This window comes from Seriola aureovittata, chromosome 15, assembly GCF_021018895.1.
Source record: "Seriola aureovittata isolate HTS-2021-v1 ecotype China chromosome 15, ASM2101889v1, whole genome shotgun sequence".
In the NCBI taxonomy this organism is placed as follows: domain Eukaryota; kingdom Metazoa; phylum Chordata; class Actinopteri; order Carangiformes; family Carangidae; genus Seriola; species Seriola aureovittata.
Window position 1 is genome coordinate 21,411,070 of NC_079378.1, and position 22,112 is coordinate 21,433,181.

General features: G+C 40.7%; 1 protein-coding gene across 2 annotated transcripts; it reads right to left on the minus strand.

Annotated features, from left to right (window-relative positions):
- Positions 1 to 1,141: 1,141 nt before the first annotated feature.
- On the minus strand, positions 1,142 to 21,651 carry pcp4a (Purkinje cell protein 4a). 2 transcript variants are annotated; one of them, XM_056396578.1, is made up of 4 exons: positions 21,373 to 21,651; positions 7,684 to 7,735; positions 3,778 to 3,810; positions 1,142 to 2,173 (listed from the first exon to the last, which is right to left on the minus strand). In XM_056396578.1, the coding sequence occupies exons 1-4, from the start codon at positions 21,379 to 21,381 to the stop codon at positions 2,043 to 2,045; spliced, it is 225 nt and encodes a 74-aa protein (XP_056252553.1). In that variant the 5' UTR covers positions 21,382 to 21,651; the 3' UTR covers positions 1,142 to 2,042. The 2 variants fall into 2 exon arrangements, with proteins under 2 accessions (XP_056252553.1, XP_056252555.1); XM_056396580.1 differs by lacking the exon at positions 3,778 to 3,810 and having other exon boundaries at positions 21,373 to 21,544.
- Positions 21,652 to 22,112: the final 461 nt, after the last annotated feature.

The following is a 22,112-nucleotide window of genomic DNA, read 5'->3' on the forward strand; positions in this document are numbered from 1 at the left end:
GTCTTGCTGTTAGTTTGATCAAAGCCGAAGTCAAAGTGTATCTTTGTTAAAATTGTCCCAGCTCCTTGGGGGATTCTCTGAAAACCTGAGATTTGACAGTTTGAGGCAAAAATGTGCAAAGCATGAATCATTTGATTTTCTTATACTGCAGCAAAGTGTAAGAGAGGTGTGTGTAAGCACAAGATATACAGAGCTGGTGTGTGTTAACCATGACCACAGCCTTTCCCTATAACTTCAATGCTGTAATAACAAAGTGAACCATAGGGGCAACAGTTCAGGACACACTCACTGTTATGAGGTATATTGGTATGAGGACTTGTTACTGCACTTCCTGCACTAACACAGAGATGTCCTCAGTTTGCTAAGCTTGGTCCATTAGGATCTAACTGTACGGATGACAGTATATGGTGATCTACTGCATCAAAGTGATTGAGGTCGCTGTAAGGTCATTGCCGGGAAAAGATCAAATATCAGTTAATTAATCCTGAATCCATATTCAGCCTCTTGTTTGACCTATTTTCTAATAAGTCGTAACAGATTTTTGTATAAACATCAAATCTATTTCAGTCTGATTTACTGCTGCACAAACTCTAATCCTACGAAGCTTTGGTGAAAGTTCAATAAGGAAGATCTTCCCTGATGCTCCGCCTTCTTCCTCTACGGGTTAACGTTGGCTTAATATTCCTGATCTATTTCTCTTACTCACCCTGTCACATGACATCACCAAATCTGACCAATGATCTTTCTGCCTGCGTTCCTTGAGCCAATCAATTACAGGATGACATTCTTCAGTATCATTGCAATTCTGCCTGTCTGTCTTTCAGACTTACTGTTCCATCGCCACCGTAACCTCCATGATGTCTGGGGACACCTTCCATCAACCACCATCACTCGCTTCTGCTATGAGGGATCCTGTCCTGTCTCTAGCTCCATATGGGTCTATGCTAAATGAAGACGCTTCACATTAATGGAGTCTAATCACCAAAACTCTCTTATCTCAACATATGTTGTTATTCACTTTCATTTGAACTCTCTTATTGAAATAATATGGTGGACAGGACTCACTGCAGCCTGAACACTGTGAAATGATAGAAAGTCACTCAACACTCCTTTACAACTCTTTATTTATGTTTCTGTATGAGTGTATATGAGTGTGTGTGTGTGTGTGTGTGTGTGTGTGTGTGTGTGTGTGTGTGTGTGTGTGTGTGTGTGTGTGTGTACATCTGTGCAAGCTCGCATGCATAAGTGTGTGTGCTTGTACAGTATACATGTGTGAGCCAATTGAACAATGATATAGATTAAATCACACTGGAACATGAACAAGGACAGAAACACGAGCACAACATCTAGATTCTCTACAGAGACACACGACTCAGTGAGGTTCATGTCGTCAGGTGAAGAGACATGACGGAGGGGAACTCTCTGGCGTCCGAATACAAATTATTGATGTTGATTTGTTTTTAAAAGCATACAGTCACACAGTGTGAAACTACTGGCAGCTGTATGGGATCATTTTGGGAAATCAACAGACCTCTGGCAGAGCCCCGAAATCTGGTGATTATGACGCCTCGCTAAGAATTTAAGTGTCAATCACAAAGATGCTGTGGTTTTATCTTGGCCCTGAATTAAAGAAAACAACAGTTTGACACGTCATAAGAAGGCTTACGTCAGTTTGTTTACATGGGTATGTTACACACTGCAGGTGACATAAGAAACATTATTATTAGCTAAGCTCTACTGCAGATACACAAGTGTCATCGAAGTAAAAAACAGAAATAGCAAAATTATCGGAAAGATTTAAATACATACACCCAGATTATGATAATGTACCATTTTTGTATATAAGTCATTATAAGTTATAAATTATACACAGACTCTCACAAAGATACTGTTTAGCCCCCAGACCACCCAACCTCCAACCTCCACCCTCCACCCTCAGAATTCCCACCCCCACCCTTCCTTTTCAGTTCATGACGGTGCAGTTTGATTGACATGCAAGACCAGGCCCACATCAGGTGAAGACGCAGCTGACGGCGCTCGCTCTATGACTTCACATCCTGCTTCTTTTTCTGGAATTTCCTGAACTGCGACTGGATGGCAACAGCAGCCTTCTCCGTCTCAGGGTCCTCCATGTCGATGTCGAAGTCCTGCGGGAGGTTGTTCTTCTTTTCATCTACGGAGAGGAGAGGGAGAGTGGGTGAGAAAACCTTCAGGAGTGAGATTCATAAATGTCTTCTTCAAACTATTTTCTATGCTAGTGATGATCACAACAGTTCAAGCTGTGTTGCTGACGTCAAGCGGCGATTCCATCTTCCCTTTGTGTCTGATGATCTCTTGGTTCCGCCATTTCAGTCCAGACTGAGAAATACCTCAGCAACTACTAGATGGATTGCCAGGAAATTTGATGCAGACATTTACGATTCTAAATTGTAATAATGTTGGTGATCCTGTCTTCTCATTTGTAATTTTTGGAACCATCATTTAGTAAACATTTCATTGTGACCAATACTCTTGTTTATGACGAAATGCTAAATATTAGCATGCTAAGACGCTAAACTAAGATGGAGAACAATAACATTAACAATATACCTAATAATAGCGTCAATGTCAGCATTGTTAGCATGCTGATGTTACAGTTCAGCTGCCATGTTGGATATGTCGGTTCTCTCAACAACAAATAAAATCACAGTTGTAACTAGAAGAGCAGTCGGAGGGTGCAGACCTCTGCCAAGGTCAATGTAAAACTACATACACCAGACTTCAGAGAAAAAAATGACCTGCCCCAGAATGTAAAGGGTTGTTCCCTGGCATATGACCCATCACTCCACCAACTGCAGTGAATATCGGTTTAGTACTTTTTGTGTAATCCTGCTGACAAATAACATGACCTGCTTGATGGAGGTATTTACGACTTGCTTGTTGAGCTGTTGTAATGATGGTGGTGACCAGAGGAAGCACGGTCGCCTAGTCTTAGTCTCACTTTACTATTAAAGGCTACTGATGGTTAGTATTTCATGCTGATCTTCTATTTTCATTCCACTCAGTTACAAATCTTGTACATTTCCTTCCTCATGTTTATTCTTGAGTTTATCTCACAGTAAAGCTCAGGATGCTGCATCACATATTCAGAGAGTGTAAACGCTATAAAACAACAATTATTTTATATTTAAAAAATAAGTGAACAAATAAATGGAGTCATAAAATGTGCAAGGACAATAAAATTTCATTGCAGGGTTTACAGGCAGTTCACGCTGTTGCAGTGTTAAAGGAGTGACAGAAGCCCATGTGTGAAGCAACAATGCTAACAAGGCAACTGCTCTGGTCTTTTATGACAGGAGATAAACTGCTCTAACCCTCCATTTATAGATTAACTGCAACAGACTGTATTGTCAAGCTACTTTTATTATTACTCGTACTGCACTAGAGAAACAAATGCTGCTTATTTAAAGGTTCAATATCACAAACACATTATCACACACAGCCATCGTCAGTGCTGAAGCGCCAGAATAGTGAGTGTGCAGTGAAGACTGAGGTCAAGCCAGTGCTGGCTGCTCACACACACAGAAAGCAGACGGAGGGTGAAACTGAAGGTCTCAATGAAAAAGAGATGTATTGAGACACATTGCTAATCATTCGCTCATTAATACCAAAGGTCAGTAGTTTATTCAAGCAGCACAGTCGTCATGCAGTACAGTGCTCCGTGCAGGATTGTGCTGACCTGCTGTGCAAAGTGTGTGTTCCAGCAAAAACAGTGACTTTTCCAAATGACCTACTTACGTTTGGCTGGAACCTTTGGTTGACTTTGAAGCCCTTGAATGACACATGTGACAATGAAAACAAATTCATATTTCATGATCGCAGAAGCCCCACAAACCTCTCTGTCTCCCCTGCACACACACACACACACACACACACACACACACAGCGTCTTGCTCTACAGTCACAACTGCTCTACAGGGTCGACGCCCTTTACACCACAGAGGGCAGCAGACTTTATGAGCCTGGAACATCACACTTTCAGTAACGTGTTCTGCTGCTGCATGAATGAATCAAATTTGCCACAATGGATGATGTGATTATTTCCATAAGAGATTCGTGAAAGGTCATGTTTAAATTGGTTTCTGTGAGATTTAAGGCAACATGGACAGTGATTGATGAAGGCCCAGTCGAGAAAACACTGAGCAACAAAACTACAAACAGCTGACCTGTGCAGCCAAACAGTGACTGTAAGTTTTACTCAGTGGAAACTCAAGGACACATTTACTCCCTGTCATCAAAAGTATCCTTCATAATATTTCTGATGAAAATGTATTCAGTCTTCCATTTTTTGTTCTCCTTTTAACAAATATAAATTATTTTTTGATTAAATATTTTTAATTCACTATTAAATGTAAATTGACAGCTGGAACTTACATGTATTATTTTTTGAAGTTGATTAAATATCACTACGTTCAGGTCAAATGAAGGGAAAAGATGATTATTGGTTTCACTTCAGACAAAAAACCTGCACAGTGACAAAAACGTAACTACAAGGGAAGAAGTTGATATGGTTGAAAGGAGGAGGAACCAACTTTGTGTTTAAGTGTATTTTAAATCAGGAAGTGAAATGACTCCAGAGCTCAGCCAGTGAGTAACAAGGAAGGAAAAACAGGGAAAAGAGGGTAACAGTGTTGATATCATAATTAAATTAGGGATGATATAATTTACTATACTTAAAAAATGTAATTATATACGTATGTAAAAATAATTTACTTACGGAAATGATACTGTAAAGTTTTTACATACAGAATGCTTCTTCTTAACATAGTTTACATTGTTATTGCTCTAATGCTGCTCTGGAACAAAACTTTGGGCTTGTTCCATGTAATAATAAAAGAAAAGTGTGATTTATCTCTAACTCCCTCCTCGATGCAAATTTGTTACATATTTATTCCCTTGGAACTAACAGTATGTGCGCAGCAAGTATTTCACTGGTGCCCTGTGTTTACAAAATATTGAGAGAATAATTTTCAGGCTGTAATCTCAAGTGTTATTGTGCGACACATTTGTGAAGATCTGGGCCAGTCAGTTGTTACTGGAGCTGCCACTGAAAGAGGGAAACTTGGAGCAGCTGCACAAACAAAAATAATTACAGTTTATTTGGATCTATGAAAAACCCACAGAATTGTAACACAATGGCACAGAGAGATGGCTCAGCCAAAATAAATGACAAGGAAATAACAACGGCTTTATGTATCAGTCGCTGCCTCTGATGAAGTGACCACCTGCCAAGGGAAGAGGAACTGGACTGGAGGGTTCCTGACGTGTAGAATACAGTATGTGGATTTTCCTCTGCACAACACTAATTGAGGGACAGTGTGTAGATGTGTGAAAAATCTTAAAAGTATAAGTCATCGGTTGTTATATGACTATCTCTCTCTTTTATGTGCTGAACAATGTTACTATGTAAAAAGTGCATTTCCTATACTGCCACTATTAAAGTGAGTTAAGGTTCAGTAAAACAATGGAAAGTGGGAAAAAAAATGGAATGAGACTGAACAAAAGAGCATGAAAATGGACAAATGTCAAGTGAATGCAATTCACGCCTCCATCAAATTCAATTAATCTGCCTAAAATTCCTCCCAATCACTGCCGGGGTGTTTCCCTCTGGACTGAGCCTGAGCTGCAACACACTTCATCATCCCAGAAGTTGGGACAGAAATCCATTTCAGTCTAGGTCTTTACAGTGTTATCAGCAGCCCCAGAGAGAGAGAGGAGAGGTGACACATAGTCTCCAGGTGCGCAGGAGCTGCTTTATGTGCTGAATGAGGCTGCGGAGCCATTCTGCAGTGAATGAGGCTCCGATTAACCTGCTGCATCCACTGTGTGAGGAGAGGGTTGACTGTGAGGAGCGGAGATTACATTGAGCCATCCCTCAGTGTATTGTATCATATGCTGCCATGAAACCGAACTCAGTAAACGTGTAGACTGCAGAAAGCGCCTTATGGATTTATAGTATCTGTAGTAGCACAACAACCTGCTACATGTATATTCACGATAAAATGGCAGCTTTTCTCAAAGCTTCATAAGGATCTGTTCATTCTAAAAACCAGAGAGGAAAGTGATTCACGTCCGTCTCGCCTGAGCTGACGTCATGAAAACAAAGAGACTCGCTGCTCTGAGCTTCGTTAGAGACTTTTTCTCTTGTTTTCTCTAATTTAAGCAGGATGATGGTTCTGCACTTAACACCATTTATGAAATACAATGGATCCTGCTGAGAACTGTGAGCTCACTTTTACTGTTTACAACTCAAGGGATTTGAATTACATTATTATGCCACAATAACGTGGCCTAGTTTGTAAAATTAGGTCTTCCTGCAAATTCTTACTATAGGGTTTTTTTTTTTTTACTTTCTTTCACTGGTTTTTACTCTCAGTGTATGATTGTGCAAATAAGAAATAATCGTCAAGTCAGACGGTCAACACTGTTCAACAAAGATTCTGTAAATGAGATTTTAGACAATAATATAACAGCAAGAAAATATGTTCTATGTAAAGATATAGTGTAGTCACGGCGTGCTGAGCAGAGAATGAAGCCACACACCCCCCCCCACCCCCCGTGTGTGTTGCGATCTGAGCTTCTCTGTTGCTTGTTTAGGTAGCCGGCCTCGTAGTATGTTAGTGCACGTACGTGTGCATGTGAATCCCCCCTGTTAAACCGGTTGTCTTCCCCACGTTTATAAACACACAGGGACAGTAGGCAGCTTTCAGGTGAAACCGACCTTCCAGAATTTCCTCCACTGAAGAAGAAACCACGTTTTTCTCTAAAAAGGCTTCAGAAACTTAGACTTAGATCTGGCTTTTCTTCTCCTCCATGTGTCGGTAACTGTTTGGTTCATAATGTTACAATAGTGACCGGCTATTGTAGACATGATACCGTCGGCTAACTTGGTGTTACCGATATGTGTTCAGCGAATGACTGTGAGCATTGCCGTGGAGCATATCACATGGGCTAATAGCTGTAGTTACTCGACTTTTTGTGAAGATTTGAGATATATTATGGAAGTATTACTGAGCTGTTATGTATCCAACTGTGGATGTGCAAAAATTCAAAGAAAAAAAAATCATAAAACTGATAATGAACATATAAAATACAGTGATTTTCAAGATTTGGAATGCAGGACTTTTACTTATAATGAGTATTCTTCAAATTTTAATATTGCTAATTTTACTGCAGTGAAAAATCCCCCACTACCAGAAACTATATTAAACTCAAATTACAATCAGTGAGGTATAATAGTGTAGAATTAGAGTTTCAGTATATTGGTACAATGGTAATATTACATTTAAACATCTCTTGCTACAGTTGGTTGCTTTCCCTCGGGGGGATTTGAGATGTTTTCATTCTCTTTTACTGAATTACTGTCACGTGTAATTATCTAACATCAGTATGAGCTGCGAAATGAACTGATCAGTAGAACTACTTCAGCTATAATACATGTTCATGTTACATGTTCTACTAAACTACTTCAGCTATGATACATGTGCAACAATAACGGTGATGACTTGTGTTGTACATTCTTACAAAATGGGAGAAATTAGCAGGTTTTGTTCTATTACATTGTAACTAATGTGATGAAAACAGCACAGTGGAAATACTGCAGCGTATTTTCTTCATGGTTTGAGCATAATGGGTAGAAAATACCTTGGCCAGCAGATGGTTTGCTGTTTCCAGTCGTTGCTCCAGATGCTTGTCTCTGCAAAGACAACAGAAAAGAAAATATGATCGTCATGTTTCTGAAGGTGAGAGAAGAACACCACATGTGAAGAGGGGAGTAAAAAAAACTTTCCTCCCATTAGATTTGGTTTTTATTTCTTCCACAAAATGCTCGTTTGTGGTCATTTAAAGTCGCAGTGATCAGAAAACAAGTTTCAACAATACAGTATGTCTCATATTCCTGCCAGAGAAAGCATCATGGGAAGTCATGCACACACCGAAGTGAACAGTGAGCATGTCAGAGGCAGCCTCTGCTCTGTGTGAAGGGAGTCAGGACGCGACACGCTGATCTATAATCCATGTTTCTGCAGCAGAGGCATGATCTCTCTGCTCTACCAGCTCCCAACTGTTCTCCCCTGACAGGCTGCTGCTGCTCTGCAACAGCGCCAGCTGAACTCAGCTCCCAAAATAAGACGCTCCACACCACGGTGTGGGTTTGTCTCAGCTGCATCACTCACATCTTAAACGTGTTTGCTTGGAGAAAGATAATTTTGCATTACACTGAGCTTTAGTGGAGAGATGATATTCTTCTAACTTAACATTTAAAATCAAAGTGTTCCAAGTATGAGAGCATAATTCAAACAGCTGAGCGATGTGGGTGGGATTTGATTTATAGCACATTGTATTCCACAGCAGGGACCATCTCTCCATCATAGCTCGGATTGAATTATGAATCCCGATGAATTTCAAACGGCAAAGCAGTTTTGGTGGATTTGAGCGAAGCGGGAAGGAAGCAAAAATAAAACTGGCTGAAGAAACTTCCTCCTCGTGTCCCATGTGCCGTCACGAGAGTCAGTGGAAGAGAAACTTGTTCGGCAGCGAGGCCATCTGTTTTTCTGTTTACACGCAGAATCAAAGAGAGTAAATGCCACTGGGATTCGCAGCAACACGCTGACTCTCATCTGCTTGATTGTGCTCTGGTGTTCAGCGGGGCAGCAGCAGTGCCACGCAGTGATGGTGCCATACATCACACCTCCACCCACCAGCACACAAGTGAGCAGTCAGTGGCAGCAGGAAGGGTGGACGGACAATAATGTCTGAGTGATTGTCTCCGTGCAGTTAGAAGATGCAGTGCAATATTGAGAAATCAAGACAAATGCACTAAGCATTGTTTCTGTCATTTGACTCCATTTTCCTTCATTCTCACATTCATTTTGTTCCCTTCTCTTCCATCCTTTTTGTCTCTCCTGTTTTAGCCTTTAGCTCCAACCAGCTCTCACATCAAAGGCCTTTGATGCAACAACAGATTTTTTACAGAGTTGCTAATCCAAGTTTAAAGACTTCTTCTTCTTCCATATTAGATCTCATTTCAGCTATAAAACATTTGTAGGATTCACAAGGGATTTTAAAAAAATCTTCCTGATCACACCGGGAGGAGGTGTGGGTGCTATTTGTGTCTCTGGTGAGGGACTATGTTGTGATCAAAGTATCCTGAGTAAGATTATTTTTGTCTCCAACATCTCCAGTAAGTCAAGCATCAGAGAAGGAGTTTGTGGTTTGTATTTATCCAAAATTAACGCAAGAATATCTAGAAAACATAATAATAAATGTATTTGGAAATGAGGCATCAGATTCATCTTCATCATGTGACATTAAGACTGAAGTGTATGATAAACAATACATTCAACTACATTAGTAGAGAAGATATGAACCATATATTGCTTGGTGATGCAGTAAAATACGTGGGTGTACAAACTTAATGTTTTAATTTCTGATTTTCCCATTTAAGAGGTCAGAGGTCAAAGGTCACATATGAAATATATAAAGCTATTCTTTCCTTCCTCCACTTTCCCCTTTTCAGCTGAAATCCAGGTTTCATCTCACTAATTTCAGCACATTTTTTTAAGTGCCTGATAAACACGGAAGGAAACAGCGAGAAGAAATGAGCATTTACATAAAAATCCACATGAGGATTTTTTCAGAGGCAGTGGAAGAATTTCAAATCAGATGTTTGCGATGGCCCATCTCAGTCTTTGCTCAAGCTTGGCTCTGACTCCCATCACCTGCGCACTTCTAGCAGCCAAGGTTTTTTTTTCTCTCTCTTGGCATCTCTAGGAGGAATATCTGAATTTATTTAGGAAAATCAGTTGAGCAGGTGTGGTTGTATAAATACACTGTAGAATTTCAGAGCTGAATGATGTTTCCTCATATCGAGCACTGCGCAGCCTCTTGGATGGTTTAATGGATAACTGTCCTGGTATGACCAGGAGCTGGCTGATTTTACCTAATGCTAGCGAACATTAGCTATGTATGCTACAGTGTCCCATAAGAGTCATCTTTTGGACTAAAGACTCTGATTCCTGATTTAAAGACAAAGTAAAATATAAAATACAACTGAAATATATTTTAAAAAGGTCTTTTTTATTTAGTGTTATTTAGATATTTAGTGTTTTTCTTAGTGGTGTTTGTAGCTTTAGCAGTGGAGCTCCTCTCGCTAGTGACTGAATGATCCACTGTCGGCTTAGATGTGATTATTTCCTCACAAAGCCACATAAATATTCAGGTGTCAGCTGAGTGCAGTTTAAGGAAAGAAGTGAGCAAACAATATAATCAGAGACTGCTAATTAACCTGAACTGAACAAAATGATCAGTAAAGTGGTTAAAGTGGTGGCTTCTTTCCCTGTCATCGCAACATACATAAACATATCCTGTTAAATGTGAATTGAGCCAACTAGCTGCCAGGTTTGTGTTTTATCAGATGTCACTTGGCAAAAAAATTTATTTCCAGAAAATGTGGCTAATTTGCTCATTTCTATCCTCCCTCCCACCTGAAATAATGAGGGTGGAGAAGGTGTGGGTGGAGGCCGACAGTCCTCTACAGCTCAGTCTCATTAGCTACTGTATTTCCTAAACCACTTTTAAACAATCCCAATCAAATCTTCCCTCCACATATTCAGTTTGACTTGGAAACATTGCAGGAGCTAAAGATGCTCTAACTGCATTTCACTGTAACTTTAAGGAGTCTGCCACACACATTGGAAATGTTAATTCTCAGAAAGCACAACACAAGAAAAACCTACACTAAACGGTGTCAACTAGACAAAATAAACCCAACGAGTCACCAGCCCTCCCCTCTGTGCTGTCTGCAGAGCTCCAGTACAAACGATGATGCAGGAATCTTGAACGAGAGCAGGTCAAATGATTCAGAATGATGCGCACAAGCATCAGCTGTCACTGTAGAACATCTGAACTCCTCTCAGTCTGTGGCCGTCCACTTTTCATTAACCCTCACACCCGTCAGCTGTGACCTTCACTTCAACCCGTCTCTGTCACATTTAAAGCATCACGCGAGACACAGGAGCTGGACAACAAGCTGGGAAGCTGCTATCACCATTGTTAACACTGGCGAAGGAGCAGGTGCCACAGGAGCTTGTTTTGTGTGTAATTAGAAAGAGAGAACAACAGGAAGAACGTTTTCAGCAATTTTAAAAATCCCACAATTTAAAGAAGCTTTGTGAAACGCTTTACAAAAGATTTTTAGAAACCAGAATAAACTCAACAACAGTAAGAGATAAGTAGCTGAAGAATCAGGAAAGTAAAGTGAAACTAAGTGATTATGTCTTTAAAAAAAGAGTTTTGAAGTTCAATTTGAAAGATGAGATTTGGCTAAGCCTCTCAGGCAGGTCGCTGTGAACTCAGAGCTCTGTTTGAGAGCAGCCAATTGGGACTAAATGCTTTTAATCTAGGCTTGTGGAGGAACCAGTAGGAACCTGCTGGGCTCACACAGGGTTAAAAGGTGTGTGATGTGATGACATGTCAGAACTATCCATGTATTTAAACGACACTGAGCACCATTTTATGTAGAAATACCACCACTGCATCAGCCTATATCACCCAGTGTGACCATGACCGAGAACTGCATCCCTTCACTGTGACCCTTGAGTTTTTACAAAAATGTATATTTGAGTGTAAAGTGACAGAAAATCCTCTCAGTGCCACAGATGTATTGAGTGACAATACAAAACTGTCTCCTGAACAGAGGGGAGTCACTGCAGTTCCCAGCTGTGTCTCACAGTGAGCTGTGATGAAGTTAAACAGCCTGCATTTGGTTCATGGCTTCATCGAATCATTTCATTCACGTCAGCTCACAGACGTGTCGTTCAGACGCACTTCAGGTGGGTACAGCACTATCATATCACACATCACTGCTCATAAGACTCATAAGATTCTGATTCTGACCGTCTTCAGTTCAGTGGTTCAGTCTGTTGCCATTTCATTCAGTTCAGTACAAACCTAACCGATGCAATCACTGCACACATGGTTAACAGCTCAGCAGCCAACTATTTACAATGGAACGACCAGATTAAGATTGTTTCTGTGGCGTTCTCTGTCATTGAATCTGATTTTAATGAGGAAGTAATTAATTCAGTGTCAGTGGTGATTAACTGTAGTCAGTTCATTTGTACATACTGAACATCTCTAATATCCACTGTGTTACCTAGACCTTTGTGTGACTGAAGTCCACATCCTCCTTCACCTGCCATTATGAACAATATATTTCATATACTGACAACTCACATGATTTCTGGGTAATTGATGTGCTCGGATTTCGAACAGTTACCTCTTCCTGTCTGGTGATATTGTATCTAATCAACCTGTGGAGTCAGCATCATTGTTAATTGTTACAACATCATTAATCCTATTGTATTAAGCCTTGAATCTTAACCTTGTGGTGCAGATCCAGTCTACAGTTTACTGTCTGCTCTTACTGTAATAGTGATTATACTCATTATATACTCCAGACTGATGCACAAACACACACTGATCCATGGGAGCAGACACTCTTTCAGTCCTGCCAAACAGGACAGCTCCTCATTAGGACGCTGGATGAGAGGAGTTCATGAGCCTCCCAGGCCTTCAGTGCCAATAACATGGTGAGCTAAACTGAACCTAACACAGAGCTGCTGGCTGCCGCTGTTTGAGCGAGGCTTGTGTTCAGCTTGTGCAGAGATGCCGTGCTGTCACAGTCCCAGAGGAGAAACCGTGGTGTTTGCCCGCTCCCTCTCCCATATGCTGAAGACAGAGGGAGCTTGACAAATGGATGGCAATGATGATAATTACATTGCTAATGATGATGTCCTTCTGCACAGTGTATGTGCCGCATGGTTCTGTCTGCCATGGCTGACTAACAATGTACAAAGCTTGATAAACACTCAAAATTATTTTGTTCACCCTTGAGCTTCTGGATCAGACTCAGCGCTAATGTCTTGTAGCAATGTTTTTATAAAGCATTTCGGTCTTGTGCTCAGATATGTGACATGGAGCAGCTGTCACAAAGAGCCAGGGGTCCAAATGATCAGTATCAGTCCTGTAAGTCCATATGGTATGACCCTACATCAGAGCACAAGAGATAAACGACACACATGAATTATATTATAACTGAGAAAAGTGATTCAAATGGCTTAAAATGCTGTTAAAATGCTGCTGTGAGATGAAACGGGTCCTAGAGAGCAGTATCTCAGTCACTGTGATCTTCAGTGATGTTTTGGGCTGAAATCAATGGAAATAGAGGAAAACTTTTTGTGTTGACTGAGTTCATTTCATTACATTTTTATCTTTTCTGTGTCTGATTTAGAACAGGAGCTGTGATACTTGGAGAGAGTGCATCTATACAAATGAATTATATACAGCAGATTGATTTTTGCTGTCAGCAAAGTCTCAAATTAGCATTCACAGACAGAATGAGTCGTACTGGTGCAGTTTGTAAGGATTTCCATCACTGCTTCCTCATGTATTTTTCTCTTTGACTGAGTTCATAAAACACAGCACTGGCATGAAGGGTTGGCGTGGACATGGAGGGAATTGGTAAAATAAATAAATCACCTTCCCAGTATGTGGGGGGCTATTTTTGGTTCTTTATGGCAGCTCGGGCTCCCCAGAGAGGCTCCATGCTGCACTCAGGATCTATTAACAATTTAACGAGGAGACAGCAAAACTAGGTCACAGACAGCTCATCCAGAACCATTACAACTCCTTAGCAGCTTCCCCAGAACCAGACTGGAAACAGGGAAGACAGCATGGAAGAGTGACACCTCTAAGAGATGAACGAGCACTGTGTAATGCCACACTGGTGTAAATCATGGTGGACCAGACTGTACACTGTAATTAAAATAAAATTTCTACTCTGATGAAATCAGTCTTCTGTGGCTAATTTAAAAGCAGGTTAACAGCTTTCCACTACGTTTCTTTGATGATGCAACATGCTGTCGAGGACACTGAGGTATTTCCAGCGCAGGTACAACCAAGTTTAAAATAGAACTTTTTTGAATAATTGATCTAAAACATTTGTTAAAACAAACCCTTGTTCAAACACGACTAAGGCCGTGTTAAGACTGACTTTAGCTCTGTCCTCTCACTTATTTGAATGAAGGCAGTCAGGCAGCACTTTTTTAGCAACAACACAACAAGACATCATCTGGCAAAGTGTTGTAATCACATACAGGCAAGCACACCTCACCGGAACATTACTTTGTAACGTGAACACACTATTTCTGCTGTTTATCTCACTGTTGTGACAAAAGTAAACAGAAAAAACAGCTGCTGTCATGATTCTAGAGTTTTAAAATGAGTCAGGAAGACCACAAAATGTGAGTCGACTCACTGCACCTTTTTTTTAGATAGAGCAAGACAGTGAACTTTACAGCAGAGTCTTGTCCTAAAATGAACATGACAACCCCTCGGTTAGAAGAACTTAGGGACAGCCCTAGTAACAGCGCTGTTAAATAATACTGCTGAGATGAATACAAACATATTCTAACCAAGCAACGACCTGCAGGCCTGAAAAATGAAGCCAAAGTGCCAAAAACTACAGTTCCTCAAACGGCCATTTGAAACTGGCTCCAATAGAGAGTCAATCCCCATAGACTCCCCTGTTAAAATACCTAGCTTTACAGCAGAAATAAGCATGTTTATAGTTTATATGTTTTGTCTCTACAGCTAATTTCCCCCTTTATGACAACTGTACGGGGGGTGAATTTTTATGTAACTCGCCAGTCAGGTACTAGCAAGATGGTGACTCTGATGATTAATTAATTCAAGTGAAGACTTTGAGTTTCATTGTTCTCCTGTATGTATGTATCCTGTTCAGTTTCCAACACATTAGCTGTGCATAGCGAAGAGGGTAATCATTTCATCTACCTCTTATATCAGTAATATAGAAATATTGACAAGAAATTCTAATTAATTACCTGTTCTTCAGGGACTTATTTTGACTCTAAGTAGGTTTTTATTATTTATATATATTTTTTAATCTAATGATAGAAGACATGTTGATGTGGAATAATGACCTGTCCTCTTCTCATGCATTAAGACTCCTGTTTTAGGCAGCAGAGTTAGAATATGAAAGCTGACTTCCTTATTCTCTCTCATGCTGACGTGTCCACTAATCAAACTGAGTCAGACTTCAGTTTAATTGGAGGATGGTTGGTTAAGTTTCTATAGGCTAAGTTCAATAAGACACTTTCCAGTGGCATTGCGTTTAGCTACTCAACAGTTTACTTTAACTTTAATTGTATTTATTTAATGAGATGTCAACAGACTGAACCAAGTAGAGAGGCTTGATGTAGAAATCTCTTTTGAGCATCTCACTGACTAATTGTTTTTTTAGGGTTTAGCTCACACCTCAGTAAACTGCAGGTGAATGGATTTTGTTGTTAAAATTACAAAATGTAAAACAATTGTGTCTGTTACTGTGGATAATGCAAGACCGTCAAAAAAACGACAGCATCAGCTGCCCCAAAACACACGCTCTGCAGTGACATATGTTCATGGTGCAGTGACAAAGTTCTCCAGCGGACGTACGAACTATGACTCTTGTCCATTGTGAGCAAAGGAGGAAGTCAGGTGACCAAACCTGGGGCTTTGCCTGGGAGCTTGTTGTTTATTTCCAATTCCTGCTGCCAGTCAACATCTTTCTGTCCACGGGTGTTCCCCAACCAGTCAAGTGGTTATCATTGTAACCGTGACGATAAAGCTACTCTCCTTATACCAAAGTAGTCGTTTCAAACCAAACCAGGATCCTTCTGTAAACCTACAACCAAACCCTAACTTTAGTCTTTCCCCATAAAAAACAGGCTTATTTTTCCAATAGCAGTTTGTAATGATTCTGGAAGACACAGACAAATGTTGTCATCCTGCTGAAAGGGTCAAGACACAAAACACATTCTCATGCAGGTTGCACTAGAGCTATTTTACACCAAAGAAATAGTCTCTATGGAAACTGTACCAGTGAGGTCTGCGCATTATCCAGAGTATGCAGAATTACAATAGATGTGGTTGATTTTGTTTATGTGATTGTTCAATGCTGTGACCGCCACAAAGCTCCATTCATTTTCACTCTGCTGAGGTGGGGGTAGAAATCTAAGACCATCTGCATGCACATGTACCAAAAGTGAGATTTGTTGTTGTGTCGTTGGTGTTGCTGTTGTTGTTGTTTTTGCAATTTGATTGACATGTCCCTTTAAATCTGAACAGCTGTGCTATACCCAGCAGCAACTGACTGTTAAACAGCATCATTACAATATTAGGAAGGTACAGTTTGCCTTCCAGCTGGACTTATTCAAGTAAAACTAATGGCAAAGAAGCAGGTTTTTACTGGAGAACATGAGCATGCATTAGCAGTGTGGGTCACCCAGCAGCATAAATTAAAGTGTAGAGAGTATTCGCTCTCTCTCTCTCTCTCTCGCTCTCTCTTTCACAAAGCAACTGTTAACTCACTGAAGGAATAATTAAAAGGGGGAATAAGCAGCATTTGTACTGCTCTGTTGACTATCATCAGAATTCAATTCGATCCAGCTCACATTCCTTCCTGTACCAGGTACAACAAACACCCTGTGGAATTTAACGCTCCACAGATACTGATGTTATCTGCTCACAGACTGAGGGCAGCGCTCAGACTGAGTGGTGTGGTAAGTCATTTCAGTGACAGAAACAAAAGTGCATTATATCTCGAGCCAAAACCATTCATGATGGGGAGGTATTTTTATTCGGATGCATTGTGTGTCTGTCTGTTGGATCTCTGCTTTAATTAGCTGGCTCACTGCGTCAGTAACAGACAGCCACAGCGTGAGGAGACAGGTGGGGAGGTGAGGTGAAGTCCGGGGCAGTTTTTACTATTCCTTCTGATATTAACACAGCTGATTCTAAAATCCTGTTTTTGGATTTATTGTTTTAATCCTCACTGTAAACCAGAGGAATGTGAAAGTGAAATCTACACTGGATGATTTTATCACTTTAGAGGTAAATTAACAGATTTTTTTAGTATCTCTTCAAGGTGACTGTGTAATATTGCAGACTGAAATCAGGTGGTGGTCTCAAGTGTGTCATGAAACACACTTTTCCTTCTGCGAGATCACTCACAATTCCTGAGAGAAATGATGTGTGACATTTTAAGAGCCTTGTTCTGTGAGGTCCTATATGCAAAAGGTGATAATGCTACTATAGCTCTGATCCCGATTTAGTAGTTTAAATGTAATCTGCTGTATTTTCTCTTGTTTTGACCATTCACATCCCACTCCTCACTCACTGATGTCTGTCGTCTTCTCTCTGCAAAGCCCGGAAGAAGCCTGGATTACCCCGGAGGCCGGGTTACAGTGAGTGAAGGCACCACCACCAAAGCCTGCTGCCAGTTTAGATGGATTACAGATTATTTCAATGTAATCTCTGCTCATTGTTTAAAGCAGGATTAGGGTCAGACAACATGCCTCACAACAAATCAGGGAGAGTCGCAGATTAAAATGTGTTTATATTTCAGGTCAATAAGAAAGAAAATCATATTAAATCAACACGCTTTAGATGATCTTTGAACGTTTCCTCTAGATTTGCCGGGGCTTTTTTTTCTAACCACCACTTTAGTTTGGATCTCAATCACTTAATCAGTGTTAAGTCAGCAAATGGGAGTTTTAAGGAAAATCCATCCCCGACCACTTTCCCCATCTTAGTTTGCTGTCCTTTTTACATTGATCAGCAACTTTTAACGCTCTTATCTCATTAATTTAATAAAAAGGACTCTGGTCCACTTTGGATGATGAAACAAATGGCTTTGCCAAGTAGCCCCCCGTAGCCACCACTCTCACTGTAATTAAAGTATGGGCTATGTGAAACAGTGAAAGACCACTTCAATGCTGATGCATTGATTGAAGGACAGGTCGTCTGTAAAACATTATAACTCTGCGTATGGCAGTCTTTCAATAATTAAATTTTCAGACTGATTTTATACTGATGACTAAGGAATTGCCACTTAATTATTCAAACGCTGCCCTCCCACCAACATACAGATGGCAGTTCATCACCATGTAAATGACTTTATATCCTGAAGGCCAGTCAAATCCCACAAAATCTAATGTCAAGCAGCACTTAAGCACGCTGCGCTGCAATTAACCAGCTGCAGAATTACAGAGGTATTACAAGAAATTCACATTTCCACTTCTATTATTCTGAGTCTTATTTGCATCAGCTTTTAGCAGCTGGAGTCGTCCACTAAAAGCCTTCATGTGCTACAGAGTGTGACATCTATTACTCTCGTGTTTTACACTGATGGAATGGGAAATTCTACAGTGTCAGATGTCTGGAAATTAAGGGATAATTTCAGTTTATAAGAACTTCTTATTTTTGTCATTTTTGGACATCTTCCTGTTGGTTATGACTGTACATCACAACATTGTACATCACCAAGACAACTGCTGACATCTGGAAATGTGGGGATGGACAGAGCAAGAAACATGAGCTGTCAGAAAACTGTCAACTGTGTTTCCTAAACATCCATCACAGTCTACTGACCAACTTTCTGGCTCTTACTGTAGGCTACTTGTGCACACAGTTTCCTGCACAATGAGGAATTATTAGTGACATTTCCAGCTCCCTCCCTTTTGTTTTTTTCCAAACAAAAGACTGAGATAATCTGTTGACTTGTTTACTACCTGTCTGAAAAAAAAAATCCTGAATTAATATTTGTTACTGAAGCTCTGTGTTCATGTAAACTCACCACTAAACACTTGAATCAGTCGGAAGATAAACATTATGAAAGTCTTCTTCAGTCTAAATAGTCTAAAGTCCTTTGGGGCCCTGCAGGCTGCGCTGCTGCTGCTGCTCACACTCCGTGTGACCACAGTGATTCGAGTACGACTGAGCGACAGTGACATCCTCACAGACCAGCTCTCGCTGAGGGTGAAGACAGGACAGAGCAAAGACGCTGATTAAAGCTTTAACTATAGGTGAATTCAAAAATAACAGATTGATTATTTTGCAGGATGTGATTCCAGCTGATTGAGACACATATGATTCTTGTTGGGACCATTAGCTGTATTTTTCCTCTGTTTATCTGCCTCCTTGTAACAGTCTACTGTACAAACTGTACCTTCCACTATCTGTCAGCCACTGAGTTTGACACTCATATCCTTTTTCTTATTTTTTTGGACATTTTCTTTTACTAAAATACAGAAGGAAAGAGATGATGCATGACAGACAACATCCACATTCCAACATGAGCAGCAGGATGTTGGTGCAGGTGCAACTCCTGGTGAGAAATGAACTGGTGATGGGGCACAGAACAAATCATTATCTTTTGCTGAAAAAGTAAAAGGTAGAACCGACATCTTGGCAAGTGCACACAGTTGGCTGAAGCTTCTCCACTGAGTGCCATCTAATTATAGTTTTGTTGAACAACCTGAGGCTTGAACAGGGGGAATAAGTCTCCAGATCATCATTCCATCCAAACAACACAACAGCAGCCACTAATGACAGTGCGTTGCCTTCAAATCTTCACATCAGATTGGTAAAGAAGATGCTTTTTTTTATATATGTCAAAGGCAAAAGAACACATGATGGTTGATTCTCAGAAATATCTACACAAACAGGTAATTTAAGATTATTCTAAATATGGAGCATAAACAGTGAAATGGCTGAAATGCAGCCTGTAGTGCAAGCCCATGATTGGCTGAGTAGAGCAGCCTGGAAAAGCTGAATTGTTCATTACTATGGTGACAGGCCTCATATTTAAGCTACACTCACCACAGGAGCCTGAAACTGCCTGATGTTTATGGACAGTAGCAGAGATGAATCAGCTGCAGCACAGACTCAGCTATGGCCTCATTTCTATACGTTAATCACAGCACAGTATAATAATGAATTTTGATAATATTATTATACTGCCTGTACGTGCCTTTTACATGGTAAAGATGCTACATAATTGGTCAGGCTTTGAAGGGTGTGATGAATTAAGCCAGATTTCTCTCTTCTGTATAGAAAATGGTTCGAACTGGACTGAAGGGCCAATTATCCTGATGAGCATTAAAACTTTGTGCGAGTCCGAACAGAGTAAAGGTGAGGAGGATCACTGGAGTGTGGATTAGGATTGATTTTGATTTAATTATTCATTCAGAGCAACAACCTCTTGTCTTGGCCTCAGCTCTTCATAGGTTCATGAATCCATCACTGACATGAGATGCAAGTGAATTTCCTCACTTCTCCTGTGTGTAATGTCTAATTTATGAGACTCCAGCTTCACTGTGGAAGCAGTACACAAGAGGGTAGAGAAGAAGTCAGCGTCGTGTGTCACACTGTACAAAAAGACATTGCATGTCTGCAATAAAAGATTCATAACGATAGAAGAGGCCGCCGTGTTCATGGCAGTTTAGATGTCGGGTGATCAAGAGGTAATATCTCCACGCTCTACAGTTATCATAGCAATTTATGTCATTTTATTTCATATTAGTGAAGAACGTCTCAACACTGTGGGGAGATGGTGTGATGGACGTCATCCACCACGGGCAGATCAACATGTAGAGCAGGAGGCAGAGTTACAGTACATATTTTATGCTTTTAGTCAGTCCAGCTCCTTGGGGTAAACAAACTCATGATGAGGTCTTCCTGGAGCCTGTGCTCCCTCGTGCACACTGTGCTTTATTTCTGTGGGTTAGCAGCAAGCCTTGAATAATTCAGTGACTATAGGATGTTCTCTTTGCCAGTGACTGTCTTTCAGAGAAGATTCTTTGCTTTTCTCTAATCTCCACTCTGACATTATCAGAGTCTCATCACCTCTCTCTGGTCCAAGTACCAGCTGTAGTGGCTCAGCCTCATCAAGTGATGCGTAGACCAGCCTTGTAGGTCAATACTGCCTCTGCTTCATCCAGCATGTGCTCATGCTGGATTGAGCTTTAGTTTGAAATGTCAAAGTTAAGACATGTTAAGACACATTTACCAGCACAGATGTTTTCAATAGTCTTGTGAACTGGTTCTCACAGATTTTATAATAATAATCATTATTATTATATTAATATATTATAATTACACAGGCATTTTAAATCCGGAACGCTCGGTTGTTCTGTGAAACGCAGAGATGTGGGGAGCCTGCTAATCCCCAAAGATCTTTTAAACACAGCCACACTTCATTCTTTACTCTCATCGTTTGGTCAAACACACAATTATATACATGCGTGGAAAAATGAGCAATTAAGAGTTCAGTGCGTGTTGTCGCTCAAAGCGCGAATTAAGCGTCGCCAAATATCTCCAGTTCCTCCTGCTGCTTCTGCTCTGAGAACTTTTGTCTTAAATCAGTTGCCGTGATGCTGAAGAATAACTCTCAGCGGAAAAAAGGTGTTTTCAGCCTAAAGAAGCACCTACCTCACTCATGGCTCCGCTGCGAGTGTCTGTGTGTGGATCCCAGGTATCAGCGGTGCGCTCCGGTCAGCTGCCTGAAGGTACAGTCCTCTCTAAGACGCTCCGCTCACGCGCACAGGCTGCTTTTATAGCACGGACAGCCCCGCGCTCCCCACCGCGGGTCTCCTCGTCCCCAGCTCTATACGCTGAATACCCGCCTTTGAATAATCCGCCTCGCGTCTGTCTCTGTTGTCAGTGGGGTGATGAAACTGTAAGCAAAATAATGAAATACATCCTCCCTTTGAATAAGCAAGAAGTTAATCTGAACAAATTGACCAGTTAGTGTGAAATATATTGATCACAATCTGCACCACAAACACTGAATATCTGTGGAGCATTTGGCTTCATCTCATATAGCTACAGTACAAATGAGTCACAGAGGGTCTGTTGCTGTTTCTGACTGGATCTGAACATCAGTGTCTATACACACTAATCATGCATATTGCATTGCTGTAGCCCGTTGACTCAGTGGACATATTTAGGATTTTGTGACAGAGTTCAACAGGAAATTGATCCAGATATGAAACACAAAATGACTGATTGGATTCACCCTCTTTACTGTCCTTTAAATCACGTCCGTTGGGATGATAGGCCACATGAATATGTAGTAAATCTGCTTCATAAAGACAAAGCAACATTCCAAACAAATCTTTACTGAAACTACCAATCAGGACATGAAGGACAGTGCTGGAAGAAGGAGTCGA